Source organism: Ranitomeya imitator, chromosome 3 (assembly GCF_032444005.1).
Source record: "Ranitomeya imitator isolate aRanImi1 chromosome 3, aRanImi1.pri, whole genome shotgun sequence".
Lineage (NCBI taxonomy): Eukaryota > Metazoa > Chordata > Amphibia > Anura > Dendrobatidae > Ranitomeya > Ranitomeya imitator.
The window spans coordinates 574,168,869-574,190,535 of NC_091284.1; the positions used below are offsets into that span (position 1 = coordinate 574,168,869).

Below are 21,667 nucleotides of genomic sequence, written 5' to 3' on the forward strand. Positions count from 1 at the left end.
CTAGCATATTCTTCATGATGAATAGATGGCTTTTTATTTTTTGTTTCAAAGTAAAAATTAACTTTTTTTTTTCTTCTTTTATAGACATTTGAAAAAATTTTGATAGCTAACAGAGGAGAAATTGCTTGCAGGGTAAGTGTCTTCACTACAATTTTAAAGTTACTGGGCCGATCTATAGCTACACTGTAACCAGGAGCTGCAAAATGATGATTGCCTGTTACTTTGCTGCTCTTAAAGGGAAGCCATCATCCGAAAATGACCTGTTGTGTAAATTAGGTTTTTGTGCTACATGTATTTCTAAAAAAAAGTTTCATTTTTTTGTTAATGTATTTCGATTATTATTAAAAAAAAAAAAAAAATATCGGAATCTTGCAATCTTTAATGCAAACCACTTTGTCTGTTTTTTTTTTTAAAGCCCTTTAATAGTTTAAAGTAGGTTTCTCTGTGTCAGATGTATATCTGACAGCCCTGATTTTCTAACCTCATGGATTATTAGAAAGTGCTTGGAGTAACACGCAGATGACTAACACCTTTTAGATAGTCACAGCAGTCTGGTAGGAAGGGTCAGCACAGCTGAGTTTAGCTGTATTACATTACAAACCCTTCTATTGGCTCTTCTCCTCTCCTAGCACTGTAACCTCTGCTGTATTGCCCCTCTCATCACACTGCCTGTCTGCAGTTTGGAGCTCAGAGATGTCATTAATCACACTTGAGTCTGTCGTGCTCAGCCAGCTTGTACTCGCTCTGCAGTGAGAACAGAAGCGGGAATTCATTATGTCTCACAAGAGTTACCTGACTATTCTGGGATACTCCTGCGTTAGATTTAATGGCGCCCTACTCTGATCTCACTTCCGAGCAATAACTAGTTGTACCAGAACTTTCTAATCACTCACAAGGTTAGAACTAGAGATCAGGGTATACACTGTATTTCCATTTCAGCAGGAAAAATATGATGAAAGATCCTCTTCAATAGTGATGGGCAAATCAATTTGCAGGACCTTAAAAGACCAAAAGGTATATAAATAACAGTGCGCACTAATGGGTATCATTTTAAAATAAAAAATTTATTAAAGCTTCAATGCAAAACACAAGAACCAATGCATATCGGTAAGGCACCACAAAGATTTCATAGACTCGCATTGAGACGATTGGCTCTGACTTCTGGCTTATCAGAAACTGCGGACTCAAAATGCTGGAATGGCGCTGGGAAGAGCAGAAGACCGCAGCTGACAAGTATTTTACTAGGGGCAGGAAATAGACATTAGTGATGCCACTCTGACTGTGAAATAATAAAAAATGCTGAAGTGGTGCTTTAAAAACCAATTAAAGCACACCAATTTGTCACACTCAAAAATCACTCGCTAAAAGTGGCCAGAGAAACTGCTAGCAAACAAACATTCATGGCCAATGCAAAAAATATAATTGGACTACATGTCATAAAGTGCAATTGTATAGTGTAACAAAGCAGATGTATATATTAAAACTAATATGCTTTATTGCTTGACGTTGGATTTTATATTTCTGCTGTGGTGTTGCAAAAAATAAAATGCCATATAAAATCACAGTAACCTTAGTGAAAGTAGGAAGTCTACATGTCCCCAGGCGTTTTTGCCACATCACGTGTGGCTTCTTCAAGGTGAAATAAAAAGTCACTGGAGTTCCTTCTACAAGCTTTATGACCAAGATTTTAAAGGGATCGTATCACAATGTACATACAATCCTACCGGTAGTCAGCAAATTACTATGTAGTTTTGTGGGAGGCATTCAGTATTACTTGTGTTTAATCTACAACCACAATTGCAAAAAAGTTGTGGTCCATGTCCTCCACTCCTCCTTGGAGCTATGTGGGAGTACTTCCTCTCCCAAGACATCACCCAGACTGTCTCACAAGTCCAGGTATTTAACCAGGACTATGTGATGATCACATGATTGTGACATCACCGCAGGTCCTGCTAGTACACTTGCCGGTGTCAGCTGCAGGAAGAGATATGATATGGTGAGCACTCTCCCTCACACTGAGTGCTCATATAAAACCAGCCCATGTATGCAGCCAGCTTACTTTAACCCTCCCAACACTTAGTGTGCTGGAGGAAAAATATCCTGGTTTCATACCACTGACATCAACATGTGCAGTGACACATATCTCCCCTCTTACACTGTGCTAGTGACCCTGTCACACATCCCAAAGTATTGGGATTTGGGGTAATGCTTAAATAGCTTCTCTTTCTTTACCTAGGAAACCAGTGGTGGTTCCTACTTGTTGAACAGCTTTCTTTGTAACCATAGTCATACTTTATCAATCATTCAGTAAGCCTGTCTACTGGAATCCTATTCATTGAGTAGTTTTAATGCTATGCTGAGTATATTTCCACAAAACTACCGTATATAATAATCTGCTCCGTTCCTCATGCTCCAGAACTCTCTGCTTGCAGATTAGACCCCATGATCTTTTAGCAATTTTTTATTCCATAGTTTTGAAGCCCAAAGAATGGTAGCTAGTATTTATTTTGCAGCGTTCTTGACCATAGCAACATCCTAAGTTTTGGCTTTCCGTGATGCTTAGTTAGGTCTAAAGGTACCATCACACTGAGAAACTTTTGAACGATAACGATAGCGATCCGTGACGTTGCAGCGTCCTGGATAGCAATCTCGTTGTGTTTCACACGCAGCAGCGATCAGGATCCTGCTGTGACATCGCTGGTCGGAGCTAGAAGGCCAGAACTTTATTTTGTCGTCAGGTCACCCGCTGTCATCTCTGGATCGGCGTGTGTGACGCCGATCCAGCGATGAGTCCCCGGGTAACCAGGGTAAACATCGGGTTACTAAGCGCAGGGCCGCGCTTAGTAACCCGATGTTTACCCTGGTTAGCATTGTACAAGTATAAAAAAAAAAAAAAAACACTACATACTCACTCACATTCCGGTGTCTTGTCACGTCCCTCGCCGTCAGCTTCCCGCACTGACTGTGAGCGCCGGCCGTAAAGCACAGTGGTGACGTCACCGCTGTGCTCTGCTTTACGGCCGGCGCTCACACAGTCAGTGTGGGAAGCTGAGGGCGAGGGACGTGACAGACACCGAAATGTAAGTATGTAGTGTTTTTTTTTTTTTTTTTTTTACTTTTACAATGGTAACCAGGGTAAACATCGGGTTACTAAGCGCAGCTCTGCGCTTAGTAACCCGATGTTTACCCTGGTTACCCGGGGACTTCGGCATCGTTGGTCGCTGGAGAGCTGTCTGTGTGACAGCTCTCCAGCGACCACACAAGGACTTTCCAACGATCATGGCCAGGTCGTATCGCTGGTCGTGATCGTTGGAAAGTTGATCAGCGTGGAGGTACCTTAAGAACAAGGAGTACTGAGTAATCTATCACAGTAGCATAAGTAATTAACACTTTTTTTTTGCCATATCTTAATATATTTATGCTGAAATTATGCCTACATGCTAAAGAAAATCAATCTCTATACCACCAGGTAATCAAGACTTGCAGAAAAATGGGTATAAAAACAGTGGCTGTACACAGTGATGTGGATTCGGCAGCAGTGAGTAACCTTTTTCTGCTTTAATTGTAACATTCAACTTAGACTGGATCTATCACAAAATGACACAACATAAGCATACACATGATTATAAGGATCCATTAGACCTGATGACACTACCCTTTTTTTTTTTTTTTTTATACGTAACCTCTTCTGAAAGGTTTACGGTTTGTTATAAATAAAGATGAACTAGACCTAATGTTTGCAAGGTATTATGTTTTGGGTGATAGAGCTTCCTTCCCTTGTGAACTATGTAAGTTCTATTCATACTGCATTTATCTAGTTTTGACTAGAAGAAAAACACAAACTAAGTCAATTTGATCTCCATTTGTGTCTTTGGTCTCAGAACCTGTGGCTTTTAAGGAAAACCTGTCATCTGACTTTATTTGGAATAATTTTATTGAAAGACACCCGATGTCATAGTGGCTGCAGAGCGGAATAACACTTTTTTTTTCATTATTATTTTTGTTGATCTGTAGTGAATAAAACAAAAAAGTTCTCGTTAGGTGCCAAATACTTTGATTGCGATATCTAAGTGGGTGTTTTTACTGGAGGTGTATACTTTTTCTTCCTATTTGCTGCTGACTAATCATAAACAGACAGCAAGGGTCAAAGCTAAGAAGAACACACCCCACCATAGCTCGGGGTAGGTTTGTCAATATGTGAGATGTAATGAAATCGCTCTAATCTCTTGGTCTAACCTCCTGAATGGTTAGAAACACACGTGACAAACGCCTTTCAGAGAAGGTTCTTGTGGGGGGAGGGGCAGCACAGCTGAGTTTTGCTGTGGTACATTACTCACCCTTCTATCAGCTCTCTTCCTCTCCTAGCACTGTCTGTTCAGCTGTATTGCCCTCCCCTTTACTGCCTTGCCGCCCCCAAAATCGAAGATGAGCTAAGCCCACCGGCATCAGGGGCTTATCTACAGCATTCTGTAATGCTACAAATCATATAAGAAAAAAGCACTAATAAATACCAAATATAAAAGCAACAAAGTTTATTAAATATATTTAGAGTAAGAACACAAAATAAACAAAAAAGGGAATGTGACAGGGTGAGCCAGAAGCAGGTGGCACCAAACAGAGACAGGTTCCCTCAGGTATGTACATACACATCAGTAAATTATGCTCAGGACTAGATAAACCGATACAATGTGCAGAGATACATATATGCACAAAGAGAGTGTGGGGGGCTGTATACCACCTGTCTCGGTGTACAGGTGGTATACAGCCCCCCACACTCTCTTTGTGCATATATGTATCTCTGCACATTGTATCGGTTTATCTAGTCCTGAGCATAATTTACTGATGTGTATGTACATACCTGAGGGAACCTGTCTCTGTTTGGTGCCACCTGCTTCTGGCTCACCCTGTCACATTCCCTTTTTTGTTTATTTTGTGTTCTTACTCTAAATATATTTAATAAACTTTGTTGCTTTTATATTTGGTATTTATTAGTGCTTTTTTCTTATATGATTTGTGTTATTAGTGGCACTTACCTCTATACTTTTGCACCATTCCTGACGTGGTAGTGGGTGCAGACCTTATCTTTTTTGCTCTAGCATTCTGTAATGCTGTAGATAAGCCCCTGATGTATCCTGAAAGATGAGAAAAAGAGGTTAGATTATACTCACCCAGGGGCGGTCCCGCTGCGGTCCCGTCCGATGGGCGTCGCGGTCCTTTCCGGGGCCTCCTATTTTCTTACGATGACGTCCTCTTCTTGTCTTCATGCTGCGGCTCTGGCGCAGGCGTACTTTGTCTGCCCTGTTGAGGGTAGAGCAAAGTACTGTAGTGCGCAGGCGCCGGGAAAGGTCAGTACCCCACATGTACTTTACAAATGTAAATCATTCAGCTGCGGCAATAAAAACGAAATTTCCAAGGACTAAAAAATACTTGAAGGACCCCCGAGCGTGCTCGAGAAATCACGAGTAACGAGTATATTCGCTCTTCACTGGTAGTAACTCTCAAGTATTCCACTGATTGAGATTTTTTTGTGACATGTTGTACTTCACTTTAATGGTAAAAGGTCTTCAATATCACTTGCATTTAATTGTAAAAATTAAGTTAATGTGACAATTTTGGAAAATTTAGCAATTTTCAAACTTTGAATTCTTATGCCCTTAAATCAGAGCGTTATATCGCACAAAATAGTTTAAAAAATAACATTTCCCACAAGTCTACTTTACATCAGCACAATTTTTGAAACCATTTATTTTTTTTTGGTAGAAAGTTATAAGGGTTAAGGGTATGTTAACACGTTCAGGTTTTTTCGCGTTTTTTTTCGCGATAAAACCGCAATAGAAACCGCAGACATATGCATCCTATCATTTAGAATGCATTCTGCAATTTTTGTGCACATGATGCGTTTTTTTTCCGCGAAAAAAACGTATCGCGGTAAAAAAAAGCAGCATGTTCATTAATTTTGCGGATTTTCTGCGTCTTTCCCGCAGTTCTATGCATTTGAGAAAAAACGCACCAAAAACGCGTCAAAAAGGCGAAAAAAATGCATGCGGATTTCTGGGTATGTGCACACGTCAGGTTCTTGCAGAAATTTTCCCGACAAAAACCGGACATTTCTGCCAGAAATGCATTTTTTACGCGTTTGTGCGTTTTTTTCCCAAATGCATAGAATTGCGGGAAAAACGCAGAAAATCCGCAAAAATAATGAACATGCTCATTTTTTTTACCGCGATGCTTTTTTTTCCATGTGCACAAAACATGCAGAATGCATTCTAAATAATAGAATGCAAAATGTATGCATTTTTAATGAGTTTTTATAGCGTTTTTAGCGCGAAAAAACCTGAACGTGTGCACATGGCCTAAGTTGACCAGCGCTGTCTCGGTTTCTCCCTTCCCCTTAAACATTTTTCTTCAGCTCACAGGACAAAGCATCTTCCATGACCTGGCTTGCATGTGAGACCCCCTGTGGTGATGGCTCCCTTGGGTCTAATATCTCCATCCACACAATGGGCCTAGGCTGGTAGAACAATGGATTGATAGGATGATTGCTTTAAGGTACCATCACATTAAGCGACGCTGCAGCGATATAGACAACGATGCCGATCGCTGCAGCGTCGCTGTGTGGTCGCTGGAGAGCTGTCACACAGACAGCTCTCCAGCGACCAACGATTCCGAGGTCCCCGGGTAACCAGGGTAAACATCGGGTTACTAAGCGCAGGGCCGCGCTTAGTAACCCGATGTTTACCCTGGTTACCTAAAAAAACAAACACTACATACTTACATTCCGGTGTCTGTCGCGTCCCTCGCCATCAGCTTCCCGCACTGACTGTTAGGGCCGGCCGTAAAGCAGAGCACAGCGGTGACGTCACTGCTGTTCTTTACGGTCGGCGCTCACAGTCAGTGCGGGAAGCTGACTGCGAGGGACGCGACACACACCGGAATGTAAGTATGTAGTGTTTTTTTTTTTTTTAAGGTAACCAGGGTAAATATCGGGTTACTAAGCGCGGCCCTGCGCTTAGTAACTCGATGTTTACCCTGGTTACCAGTGAAGACATTGCTGAATCGGCGTCACACACGCCGATTCAGCGATGTCAGCGGGTGATCCAGCGACGAAATAAAGTTCTGGCCTTTCTGCTCCGACCAGCGATGTCACAGCAGGATCCTGATCGCTGCTGCGTGTCAAACACAACGATATCGCTATCCAGGACCAGGACGCTGCAACGTCACGGATCGCTATCGTTATCGTTCTAAAGTCGCTCAGTGTGAAGGTACCTTTACATGTACCTTTAGCAATCTACTGTCTGGCCTTAGGTTTACATAGGATCTAGCCTGCTTGTCTGCATCTGCTTACTGTCACTGAATGTAAACATTGATTCCTGAGGATGAACTGAGGAGCAAGAAAATATCTAATAAATCACAAGAAGAAGATATCTAATAAAACACAACAATATCGACGCTACTGGTGCTCCGTGCTGGAAAATGTCTCTCTCTTAGAGCTGTGGACTCTACGTCCTATAGTCTTTAGTAAGCGACCATATCCTCACTCTCCTCCCCCACTTTTTTCTCTACGGACACGAATGTAAGAGGTTTCACCTTCATGAGAACGAAATTTTGTATCATCCATTTTCCCCAAGGCATATTCCATGTCCTTGCGAATAAACTCCAGTCCCCATTCCACCCTGGTGTACATCGACATAGTAGTCATCCCCAGCTTGTCTCATATGATCTTTCAGATCCTGCCAACTCCCCGATGAGGGGGGAAGCCCTGAGACAAGGACTCTGTATTTTAGATAGCTGGGACAGGGGTCTGTTTCTCCTGTGGGGTCCTCAATATTCTCCCCTGATTCACGGTTGGACATGGGAAACGCCATACGTCCCCGATGAGAACCGAACATGTATCCATTACGTCCAACACCAGAGTGCTGACCCCCAGCTATGGGGATGGTCACTTGGTGGCTTGGTAAATAATGTTCTGGGGGCACAGTATTTGGGCAGGCCAGGGTGATGGTAGACCCAGTGTCTCGAAGTCCTTGGGCCTCCTCCCTGATGTCATTTACCTCCCCCAGGTCACATTCCTTCATGGTAAGTCATTAAATTTTGTGCATTACTCACCACTGGTAGGGAAATAATCGGCATGTTGAGATTGCTCTGTTCCCTCTCGGCTGACGCAGTGTGAACTGATCCTTAGCTTTCGGTTATGACATTGACTCAGTAGCACATCAACCCTGCTCCTAAGTTGTTTCCCAGCAACACATCTACTGGTAGGTGCCGCACTACTACATCCACCATTCCGCTACTGTGACCCCAGCCTAAATGTAGTCAAGCCTGTTGTGAATTCCGCTCTTGGGCACCCTCCGATGGTTGTAAGTGGCACTTTTGTGAGTTCTGCTCTTGGGCTCCCTCCGGTGGTTTTAAGTGGAATGGCTGCTCCTTGGATTTAGCAGTCTGCAGCTGCTTCCACTGATTGTCTTTCTGCTCGGCTATTTATGCCTGGCTCTTCCCTTCAGCCAGTGCCACTTGTCAATGGTTCCTGGTTGGATTCACATCTCTGCTTGGATTTCCCTGATATCCTGACCAGTTCAGCAAAGATAAGTCCTTGCTTTGCTCTTTTCTGTCCACATGTTGTGGACTTATTCGTTCTGTGCATTCTATGTTTTGTCCAGCTTGTCAGTATGGATTAAATCCGTTAAGCTGGAAGCTCTGGGAAGCAGATTTACCCTCCACACCTTTAGTCAGGTGTGGAGATATTTGTAAACTCTGTGTGTATTTTTGTAGTTTTTAATACTGACCGCACAGTATTCTATCCTGTCCTTTCTATCTAGCTAGACTGGCCTCCTGTGCTACATCCTGGTTTCATTCTGTGTATGTCTTTTCCCTCTCCACTCAGTCATTACTTGTGAGGGGCTATCTATCCTTTGGGGATTTTCTCTGAGGCAAGATAGTTTTCCTGTTTCTATCTTTAGGGGTAGTTAATTCTCAGGCTGTGACGAGATGTCTAGGGAGTGACAGGAACATCCCACGGCTACTTCTAGTGTTGTGTTGAGCTTAGGGACTGCGGTCAGTACAGGTACCACCTCCTTCAGAGCTTGTCCCATGTTGCTCCTAAACCACCAGTTCATAACACAAGCCCATCGAATGTTCAGAGATTCTCCGGCTACTTTGACTAACATCCGGCTGCTGGGAACAATACACTGGCCCGGTACTAGATGTTCTTTGATCAGTGTAACAGAAAGTCACGGAGCCCCGCAGCCTCCACGCTCTCTACCTAAACTCGCTGCAGATGCTGTTTCATGGTTGCTGAGGTCTCCCATCTAGTCTGGGACTCTTGTCCTTGTACCGCATAAGCATCTTCCAGTCGAGGGAGTGGGATCATCTGTCCTTCAGCATTCCAGCCCCATTGTAGCACAGTGTTCACTGGTTGGGGACGTGGATGATGTGGACTAGAGCGTTCCAGGCATTCCCTGGCAAAGTATCCCATGCGTCCACAGTTACGGCGGCTTAACCCTCCTCGCCCCAACCTGGGCCAGTGGAACTACCGTTCTCAGATAGGGAACTTGTGGACTCAGGACATTGTATGTTGGCCATCTACCTGGATTTGTTGTACAACCATGGATGTATGGAATAAAAAAAATAGTTGCATCGTTAAAAAAAAAAAAAAAGTTGACAAGCGATTTTTCTCATTTTTCCACCTAAATTTTTTACGGACCTCATCACATTTGATGAGACTTATGACATGAAATACCCAAAAGTGACACCATTCTAAAAACTGCACCCCACAAGGGGCTCATCAACACATTTAAGAAATGTATTAACCATTCAGCTGCTTCACAGGAATTAAAGGGAACCTGTCAGCAGGATTGTGCACCGTAACCTACAGATAGTGTCAGGCTGGCGCTGTTATACTGATTTAAATTATATCTTGATTGATGAAATTCGTCTTTTGGTTGTTGTTTAATCTTCATTTTCTGTTTTCAGTTAATGGTATGCTCATGCTTTGGGACGGCCGGTGTGAGGGTGGGGGATGGGCGTCATGTGGTTCTCTGATTAGGTATTCATGTGTATGGCTTCTGACAGGTCACTGACCTGCACCCTAGTTTACATAATGAATATACCAATCTGTGTATTTGAAAGAAAAATAACTCCATCATAATGGTGGCGGCGCCTGCGCACTATCACATACAGTCATGGCCAAAAGTATTGACACCCTTGCAATTCTGTCAGATAATACTCAGTTTCTTCCTGAAAATGATTGCAAACACAAATTATTTGGTATTATTATCTTCATTTAATTTGTCATAAATAGAAAAACACAAAAAGAATTGTCCTAAAGCCAAATTGGATATAATTCCATACTAAACATAAAAAAGGGGGTGGACAAAAGTATTGACACTGTTCGAAAAATCATGTGATGCTTCTCTAATTTGTGTAATTAACAGCACCTGTAACTTATCTGTGGCACCTAGCAGGTGTTGGCAATAACTAAATCACACTTGCAGCCAGTTGACATGGATTAAAGTTGACTCAACCTCTGTCCTGTGTCCTTGTGTGTACCACATTGAGCATGGAGAAAAGAAAGAAGACCAAAGAACTGTCTGAGGACTTGAGAAACCAAATTGTGAGGAAGCATGAGCAATCTCAAGGCTACAAGTCCATCTCCAAAGACCTGAATGTTCCTGTGTCTACCGTGCACTGTGTCATCAAGAAGTTTAAAGCCCATGGCACTGTGGCTAACCTCCCTAGATGTGGACGGAAAAGAAAAATTGACAAGAGATTTCAACACAAGATTGTGCGAATGTTGGATAAAGAACCTCGACCAACATCTAAACAAGTTCAAGCTGCCCTGCGGTCCGAGGGTACAACAGTGTCAACCCGTACTATCCGTCTGCGTCTGAATGAAAAGGGACTGTATGGTAGGAGACCCAGGAAGACCCCACTTCATACCCCAAGACATAAAAAAGCCAGGCTGAAGTTTGCCAAAACTTACCTGAAAAAGCCTAAAACGTTTTGGAAGAATGTTCTCTGGTCAGATGAGACAAAAGTAGAGCTTTTTGGGCAAAGGCATCAACATAGAGTTTACAGGAGAAAAAAAGAGGCATTCAAAGAAAAGAACACAGTCCCTATAGTCAAACATGTCGGAGGTTCCCTGATGTTTTGGGGTTGCTTTGCTGCCTCTGGCACTGGACTGCTTGACCGTGTGCATGGCATTATGAAGTCTGAAGACTGCCAACAAATTTTGCAGCATAATGTAGGGCCCAGTGTGAGAAAGCTGGGTCTCCCTCAGAGGTCATGGGTCTTCCAGCAGGAAAATGACCCAAAACACACTTCAAAAAGCACTAGAAAATGGTTTGAGAGAAAGCACTGGAGACTTCTAAGGTGGCCAGCAATGAGTCCAGACCTGAATCCCATAGAACACCTGTGGAGAGATCTAAAATGTCAGTTTGGAGAATGCACCCTTCAAATATCAGGGATCTGGAGCCGTTTGCCAAGAAGAATGGTCTAAAATTCATCAGAGCATTGTAAGAAACTCGTTGATGGTTACCGGAAGTGGTTGGTCAGTTATTTTGGCTAAAGCTTGTGCAACCAAGTATTAGGCTGAGGGTGCCAATACTTTTGTCTGGCCCATTTTTGGAGTTTTGTGTGAAATGATCAATGTTTTGCTTTTTGCTTCATTCTCTTTTGTGTTTTTTCATTTAAGACAAATTAAATGAAGATCATAATACCAAAGAATTTGTGTTTGCAATCATTTTGAGGAAGAAACTGAGTATTATCTGACAGAATTGCAGGGATGTCAATACTTTTGGCCATGACTGTATCAGTTTGTGCATATTATATTGCCTTGTTTATAAAATATATATAATTTTTTTTCTCAAAATGGCGGTGCTTACGCAGTAGCATCTATCGGAACGCGATAGATGCTACTGCTCAAGCGCCGCCACCGGCTTTTTTTATCCCAACAAAATGACGCTGTAGACGGCACATGCTCAGTATTATCGGTAGTCAATCCTGTCAATCTGCGCATTCAGGACCAGTACGCAGGAGCACGTTCAAATAGGGAATCGCCACTGATCATAACTGATCATAACAGTAAAAGTTTTCAACTGTAGAATGTTTTCAACCCCAGTGTGCCACCAGTATATTAAAATATATAATGACTATTACTAAACTGGATGGCTACATAATAAGATAGTAATAGGGTGAAATAGTATAGGTATATACAAGTGCTTCTCACAAAACTGTAATATCATCCAAAAGTTAATTCATTTCAGCTCTTCAATACAAAAAGTTAAACTCGTATATTATATAGTCATTACAAACAGAATTATATATTTCAAGTGATTATTTCTGTTAATGTTGATGATTATGGATTACAGCCAATGAAAACCCAAAATTCATTATCTCAGTAATTTAGAATACTTTATAACACTAGCTTGGAAAATTATTTTAAAATCCAAAATGTATGTTCTGCAGATGCACGCAATACTTTGTCAGGGCTCCTTTTGCATCAATTACTGTATCAGTGTGGCGTGTCATGGAGGCAATCAGCTTGTGGCACTGCTGCAGTGTTATGGAAGCCCAGGTTGCTTTGATAGCAGCATTTAGCTTATCTGCATTGTTGGGTCTGGAGTCTCTCATCTTCCTCTTGACAATACCCCATAGATTCTCTATGGAGTTAAGGCCCCGTCACACATAGCGACGCTGCAGCGATACTGACAACGATCTGGATCGCTGCAGCGTCGCTGTTTGGTCGCTGGAGAGCTCTCACACAGACAGCTCTCCAGCGACCAACGATCCCGAGGTCCCCGGTAACCAGGGTAAACATCGGGTAACTAAGCGCAGGGCCGCGCTTAGTAACCCGATGTTTACCCTGGTTACCATCGTTAAAGTAAAAAAAACAAACGCTACATACTTACCTACCGCTGTCTGTCCCCGGCGCTCTGCTTCTCTGGTCTGGCTGTGAGCACAGCGGCCGGAAAGCAGAGCGGTGACGTCACCGCTCTGCTTTCCGGCTGACCGGCGCTCACAGCCAGAGCAGAGAAGCAGAGCGCCGAGGACAGACAGCGGTAGGTAAGTATGTAGCGTTTGTTTTTTTATTTTTAGGATGGTAACCAGGGTAAACATCTGGTTACTAAGCGCGGCCCTGCGCTTAGTAACCCGATGTTTACCCTGGTTACCAGCGAAGACATCGCTGAATCGGCGTCACACACGCCGATTCAGCGATGTCAGCGGGACCTCAACGATCAAAAAATGGCCCAGGCCATTCCGACACGACCAGCGATCTCACAGCAGGGGCCTGATCGCTGGTACGTGTCACACATAGCGAGATCGCTACTGAGATCGCTGTTGCGTCACAAAACTTGTGACTCAGCAGCGATCTCGCTAGCGATCTCGCTATGTGTGACGGGGCCTTTAGGGTAAGGCGAGTTTTCTGGCTAATTAAGTACAGTGATAGTTGTTTTTAAACCAGGTATTGGTACTTTTGGCACTGTGGACAGATGCCAAGTCCTGCTGGAGAATGAAATTTCCATATCCAAAAACCTTGTCAGCAAAGGGAAGCAAGAAGTGTTCCAAAATTTCCTGGTAGACGGCTGCGCAGACTTTGGTCTTGATAAAATATAGTGGACCCTACACCAGCAGATGACATGGCTCCCCAAACCATCACTGATTGTGGAACCTTCACAGTAGACCTCAAGCAGCTTGATTTCCAAATGAAATGCAAAATTTACTTTCATCTGAAAACAACACCTTGGACCACTGAGCAACAGTCCAGATCTTTTCCTCCTTGGCCCAGGTAAGACGCTTCTGGTGTTGTCTATTGGTCATGGGTGGCTTTTCACAAGGAATGCAACACTTGTAGCCCATGTCCTGGATACATCTGTGTGTGGTGGCTCTTGAAGCAATGATTCCAGCAGCAGTCCACTCCTTGTGAATCTCCAAATTTTTGAAAGACCTTTTCTTAACAATCATTTCAAGGCTGCGGCTATCCTGGTTGCTTGTGCACCTTTTTCTATCACACTTTCCTTCCACTCAACCTTCCATTAATCTGCTTAGATACAGCACTATATGAACAGCCAGCTTCTTTAGCAATGACCTTTTTTGTGGCTTACCCTCCTTGTGGAGTGTGTCAATGACTACCTTCTGGACATCAGCAGTCTTCCCCATGATTGTGGAGCCTACTGAAACAGACTAAGGGACCTTTTTAAGTGCTTAGGAAGTCTTTGCAGGTGTTTTTGTTAATTATTCTAATTTACTGAGATAATGACTTTTGGGTTTTCATTGGCTGTAAGCCATAATGATCCACATTAACAGAAATAAACACTTGAAATGGATCACTCTGTTTGTAATGACAGTATATAATATATGCATTTCACTTTTTGCATTGAAGAATTGAAATAAATTAACTTTTTGATTGGTATTTTAATTTAGTGAGAAGCACTGGTACACAGGGCTATTTAGTATAGGATTCATCATACACCATATGTATGACGCCTTTGGCGCCATTTTGATGAAGTGATTTTTTATTTTTATTTTTTTTTATGTAAACAAGGCAATATAATATTGCCTCTGCAATTCTCCCTGGCATGCTCTCAATCAATTTCTGGACCAAATCCTGACTGATAGCAGTCCATTCTTGCATAATCAATGCTTGCATTTTGCCAGAATTTGTTGGTTTTTGTTTGTCCACCCGTCTCTTGTTGATTGACCACAAGGTCTCAATGGGATTAAGATCTGGGGAGTTTCAAGGCCATGGACCCAAAATCTCTATGTTTTGTTCCATGAGCCATTTAGTTATCACCTTTACTTTATGGCAAGGTGCTCCATCATGCTGGAAAAGGCATTGTTGGGCGCCAAACTGCTCTTGGACGGTTGGGAGAAGTTGCTCTTGGAGGACATTCTGGTACCACATTCTGGCACACCTCACCACCTGCACGCTTGACCCGCTTCCATCCCACCTCATCCCTAACCTTTCCACGGTCTTCATCCCAACCCTAAAGCACCTCTTCAACCTCTCACTCACAACAGGTGTCTTTCCCTCATCCTTCAAGCATGCCAAGATCACACCCATCCTCAAAAAGCCCTCCCTCGACCCATCCTCTGTGTCTAGCTATCGCCCAATATCTCTTCTCCCTTATGCCTCCAAATTGCTGGAGCAACACGTCCATCTTGAACTGTCCTCCCACTTCTCCTCCTGCTCCCTCTTTGATCGGTTACAATCAGGCTTCCGTTCCCATCACTCAACTGAAACTGCCCTAACTAAAGTCACCAATGACCTACTAACTGCCAGGAGCAAGCGACACTACTCTGTCCTCCTTCTCCTGGACTTGTCTTCTGCCTTTGACACTGTAGATCACTCCCTTTTGCTACAAATCCTCTCATCCCTTGGCATCACAGACTTGGCCCTTTCCTGGATCTCGTCATATCTGACAGACCGAACATTCAGTGTCTCCCTCCCCCACACCACCTCCTCACTTCGCCCCTTGTCAGTCGGTGTTCCTCAAGGCTCTGTTCTAGGACCCCTACTCTTCTCCATCTACACTTTCGGCCTGGGACAGCTCATAGAATCCCACGGTATGCAGTACCATCTCTACGCTGACGACACGCAGATCTACCTCTCCGGACCTGACCTCTCCTCCTTGCTTACCAAAATCCCGCACTGTCTGTCTGCCATTTCAGCCTTCTTTTCTGCTCGCTTTCTACAACTGAACATGGACAAAACAGAATTCATCATCTTTCCCCCATCTCACTCTACCCCCCCACCAGACCTATCCATCAATGTCAATGGCTGCTCACTATCCCCAGTCCCACACGCCCGGTGCCTCGGGGTGATCCTCGACTCTGCCCTCTCTTTCAAGCCACATATCCAAGCCCTTGCCTCCTCCTGTCGTCTCAAACTCAAAAATATTTCCCGGATCCGTGCTTTCCTTGACCGCAACACTGCAAAAACGCTAGTGCATGCCCTTATCTCCCGCCTCGACTACTGCAACCTCCTACTCTCTGGACTCCCCTCTAGCACTCTGGCACCACTCCAATCCATCCTACACTCTGCTGCCCGACTAATCCACCTGTCCCCCCGCTATTCCCCAGCCTCTCCCCTGTGTCAAGCCCTTCACTGGCTTCCTATCGCCCAGAGACTCCAGTTCAAAACCCTCACACTGACATACAAAGCCATCCACAACCTGTCTCCTCCATACATCTGTGACATGGTCTCCCGGTACCTACCTACACGCAACCTCCGATCCTCCCAAGACCTCCTTCTCTACTCCCCTCTCATCTCTTCTTCCCATAACCGCATCCAAGACTTCTCCCGTGCTTCCCCCATACTCTGGAACTCTCTACCCCAACACATCAGACTTGCGCCTACCATAGAAACATTCAAAAAGAACCTGAAGACTCATCTCTTCCGACAAGCCTACAGCCTGCAGTGATCCTCAACCTACTGAACAGCCGTACAGCCAGCTCTTCCCTCTCCTAGTGTATCCTCACCCACCCCCTGCAGACTGTGAGCCCTCGCGGGCAGGGTCCTCCCTCCTTATGTACTCGTGTGCCTTGTTATCTGCTCATGTTTAATGTATTTGTCTATATTTGCCCCGTATTCACATGTAAAGCGCCATGGAATAAATGGCGCTATAAAAATGTATAATAATAATAATAATAATAATATTCATGGCTGTGTTTTTAGGCAAGACTGTTGATTGAGCTGATTTCCCTTGGCTGAGAATCAACGCCACACATGAATGGTTTCAGGATGCTTTACAGTTGGCATGAGACAAGACTGGTGGCAGCGCTCACCTCTTCTTCTCCGAATAAGCTGTTTTCCAGATGTCCCAAACAATCAAAAAGGGGATTCATCAGAGAAAATGACTTTGCCCCAGTCCTCAGCAGTCCACTCCCTGTACCTTTTGCAGAATATCAGTCGGTCCAGGATGTTTTTTCTGGAGAGAAGTGGTTTCTTTGCTGCCCTTTTTGAAACCAGGCCTTGCTCAAAGAGTCTCCGCCTCACAGTGCTTGCAGAAGCACTCACACCAGCCTGCTGCCATTCCTGAGCAAGCTCGGCACTGCTGGTAGTCCGATCCCGCAGCTGAAACAGTTTTAAGATACGGTCCTGGCGCTTGCTGGTCTTTCTTGGGCGCCCTGCAGCCTTTATGAAAACAATGGAAGCTCTCTCCTTGAATTTCTTGATGATGCGATAGATTGTTGACTGAGATGCAATCTTTGTAGCTGCGATACTCTTCCCTGTTAGGCCATTTTTGTGCAGTGCAATGATGGCTGCACGTGTTTCTTTAGAGATAACCATGGTTAACTGAAGAGAAACAATGATACCAAGCACCAGCCTCCTTTTAAAGTGTCCAGTGATGTCATTCTAAAGGTACCGTCACATTTAGCAACGCTGCAGCGACCTAGACAACCATGCCGATCGCTGCAGCGTCGCTGTGTGGTCGCTGGAGAGCTCTCCAGCGACCAACTATGCGAAGTCCCCTTGTAACCAGGGTAAACATCGGGTTACTAAGCGCAGGGCCGCGCTTAGTAACCCGATGTTTACCCTGGTTACCAGTGTAAATGTAAAAAAAACAAACACTACATACTTACATTCCGGTGTCTGTCCCCCGTCGCTGTGCTTTCCTGCACTGACTGTGAGCGCCGGCTGTAAAGCAGAGCGGTGACGTCACCGCTGTGCTTTACGGCCGGCTGGCGCTGACAGTGCAGGGAAGCAGAGCGCCGGGGGACAGACACCGGAATGTAAGTATGTAGTGTTTGTTTTTTTTTTACATTTACACAGGTAACCAGGGTAAACATCGGGTTACTAAGCGCGGCCCTGCGCTTAGTAACCCGATGTTTACCCTGGTTACCAGTGAAGACATCGCTGAATCGGCGTCACACACGCCGATTCAGTGATGTCTGCAGGAGATCCAGCGACGAAATAAAGTTCTGGCCTTTCTGCTCCGACCAACGATGTCACAGCAGGATCCAGATTGCTGCTGCGTGTCAAACACAACGCTATCGCTATCCAGGACGCTGCAACGTCACGGATCGCTAGCGATATCGTTGTTAAATTGTTCAGTGTGAAGGTACCTTTACTTAATCATGCCTGATTGATCGCCAGCCCTGTCCTCATCAACACCCACACCTGTGTTAATGGATCAATCACTAAAACAATGCTGGCTGCTCCTTTTAAGGCAGGACTGCAATGATGTTGAAATGTGTTTTGGGGGGTTAAAGTTCATTTTCTGGGCAAATATTGACTTTGCAAGTACAGTAATTGCTGTTAAGCTGATCACTCTGACATTCAGGAGTATATACAAATTGCCATTAGAAAAAATGAAGCAGTAGACTTTGGAAAAATTAATATTTGTCTCATTCTCAATTTTTGTCCATGACTGTACAGCCCGTGTTAACGTGTAGTATGAGATGGAGGGGTTCGGAAACCAATGGCCTATTGTGTTTTGCTGAGAATCCAATACAAACTAGATTTGCAGTCTGAATTTAGTTCAGGGCATGTTCTTGCTGTTCTCCCATGCTGCCTTGTCTTGTCGATGACCTGCTGTTCTGTATGTCTGGCTCCTGGTGTGTAGTGTACTCTTGGCCTCAGGATTCAATAATAGTATCTTACATAAGAATTCCTGCTTGACTGACACAAGGTGAGGCGACTCATCACTTATCAGATATTATCATGCTCACCCCTGATAATTCCTCCCTGCTGTCTGGGGAGATGAAGAGGACAGATATGATTTTGTGATGTTGAAGCAAAACGTGTTTGCGGCTTTACGGCTGAACTAACCTGAAGGTAATGATCAGGTAAATTAAGATGGAGTACATTAGTGTCAGCTCAAGTGTCCAGACCCCCTGACAATGTTGCTTGTTTTATTATAGTCTATGTATTAAGGGCTTTTTTATATTTATTTTGACATTTTTCTCTGCCTTCCATTATCAGACTTGAATTTCTTTATTTTTAATACTTTGAAGACCCGAATAAACGCAAAGTCAAGTCAGTTTTGTCTTAGGGTACCGTCACACAGTGGCATTTTGATCGCTACGACGGCACGATTCGTGACGTTCCAGCGATATAGTTACGATCTTGCATTGTCTGACACGCTCCTGCGATCAGGGACCCCGCTGAGAATCGTACGTCATAGCAGATCGTTTGAAACTTTCTTTCGTCGTCTAGTGTCCCGCTGTGGCGGCATGATCGCATGGTGTAACAAAGGTGTGCACGATATTGTATACGATGTGCGCATAGTAACCAACGTCTTCTACATCGCACATACATCATGAAATTATCGCTCCAGCGTCGTACATTGCAAAGTGTGACAGCAGTCTACGACGCTGGAGCGATATTGTTATGATGCTGGAGCGTCACAAATCGTGCCATCGTAGCGATCAAAATGCCACTGTGTGACGATACCCTTAGGAAACTGTTATATGTTTGCTTCAAAAAATTGTTGCATTGGTGTTTTGGTTGGCAGAATTTTAACTTCTCATCCTCCTTTTGCCCAATATTATGAATATTTTTTACAATGTTACCATGCACCTCCAATTTCTAGAAGTTGTTTTTTCATGTGCGTTAGTAGGAACGGGAACCTTGCACTGACCAGTATGACCACAGTGGTTGTTGCCTTGCAATTTTTGGTTGTTAGATGAACATCTCTGCGGTGGATTGTATTGGTGCAGATAGAAATACATCTGTTTCAGAATGGCACACCATTTTTCTGTTTAAAGAGATACTTTTTTTTGCAAAGCTATAGAATAGGCTAGCGTTTTACTATTGGTGGGACACTAATCTCTAGGTCTCCCATCAATCCTGATTATGAAGAAGATGACATTGCCTCATACTGTGGCAATTGCAACCACCCGAATGTGCAGGGACTCTGAAATGTGCCCCATTAACTTAAATGGAGCTGTGCTGCACTTTCCCATACAGGCAGGTGACTAAAATGCCACTGTGCAGTGATTAACATCAGTTCTGGTGGGTGGGTTCCCAGCGGTCAATCCCCCAATAAAGTGATTGCATAGCCTACAGGTACCTTCACACTAAGCGACGCTGCAGCGATACCGACAACGATGTCGATCGCTGCAGCGTCGCTGTTTGGTCGCTGGAGAGCTGTCACACAGACAGCTCTCCAGCGACCAACGATGCTGAGATCCCCGGGTAACCAGGGTAAACATCGGGTTACTAAGCGCAGGGCCGGGCTTAGTAACCCGATGTTTACCCTGGTTACCAGCGTAAAAGTAAAAAAAACAAACACTACATACTTACCTTCTGTCTGTCCCCGGCGCTCTGCTTCTCTGCACTCCTCCTGCACTGACTGTGAGCACAGCGGCCGGAAAGCACAGCGTTGACGTCACCGCTCTGCTTTCCGGCTGACCGGCGCTCACAGCCAGTGCAGGAAGCAGAGCGCCGGGAACAGACAGCTGAAGGTAAGTATGTAGTGATTATCTTTTTTACTTTTACGATGGTAACCAGGGTAAACATCGGGTTACTAAGCGCAGCCCTGCGCTTAGTAACCCGATGTTTACCCTGGTTACCAGTGAAGACATCGCTGAATCGGCGTCACACACGCCGATTCAGCGATGTCTGCAGGGAGTCCAGCGACGAAATAAAGTTCTGGACTTTCTGCAGCGACCAACGACATCACAGCAGGATCCTGATCGCTGCTGCGTGTCAAACACAACGATATCGCCAATTCTGCATTGAAAAAGTAAAACAGTGCTCCTTCCCTTCCGAGCTCTCCCGTGTGCCCAAACAGGGGTTTACCCCAACATATGGGGTATCGGCGTACTCAGGACAAATTGGACAACAACGTTTGGGGTCCAATTTCTCCTGTTACCCTTGGGAAAATACAAAACTGGGGGCTAAAAAAATAATTTTTGTGGGAAAAAAAAAAGATTTTTTTATTTTCACGGCTCTACGTTATAAACTGTAGTGAAACACTTGGGGGCTCAAAGTTCTCACAACACATCTAGATAAGTTCCTTTGGGGGTCTAGTTTCCAATATGGGGTCACTTGTGGGGGGTTTCTACTGTTTAGGTACAGTAGGGGCTCTGCAAACGCAATGTGACACCTGCAGACTATTCCATCTAAGTCTGCATTCCAAATGGCACTCCTTCCCTTCCGAGCCCTCCCATGCGCCCAAACAGTGGTTCCCCCCCACATATCGGGTATCAGCGCACTCAGGACAAGTTGGACAACAAATTTCGGAGTCCAATTTCTCCTGTTACCCTCGGGAAAATACAAAACTGGAGGCTAAAAAATAATTTTTGTGGGAAAAAAAGTTTTGTCTTATTTTTACGGCTCTGCATTATAAACTTCTGTGAAGCACTTGGTGGATCAAAATGCTCACCACACCTCTAGATAAGTTCCTTAGGGGGTCTACTTTCCAAAATGGTGTCACTTGTGGGGGGTTTCAATGTTTAGGCACATCAGTGTCTCTCCAAACCCAACATGGTGTCCCATCTCAATTCCTGTCAATTTTGCATTGAAAAGTCAAACGGCGCTCCTTCCCTTCCGGGCTCTCCAATGCGCCCAAACAGTGGTTTACCCCCACATATGGGGTATCAGCGTACTCAGGACAAATTGTACAACTTTTGGGGTCCAGTTTCTTCTTTTACTCTTGGGAAAATAAAAAATTGGGGGCAAAAAGATGATTTTTTGTGAAAAAATATGATTTTTTATTTTTAC

At 44.2% G+C, this 21,667-nt stretch overlaps 1 protein-coding gene across 1 annotated transcript in view; it reads left to right on the forward strand.

Moving 5' to 3' along the window:
- PCCA (propionyl-CoA carboxylase subunit alpha) overlaps positions 1–21,667 on the forward strand; it is a 791,250-nt gene that overhangs the window by 97,642 nt on the left and 671,941 nt on the right. Inside the window, exons 3-4 of the mRNA XM_069757971.1 lie at positions 85–132; positions 3,470–3,538. Of these exons, the coding sequence (XP_069614072.1) occupies positions 85–132; positions 3,470–3,538 (117 nt within the window). The remainder of the gene's footprint in view (positions 1–84; positions 133–3,469; positions 3,539–21,667) is intronic.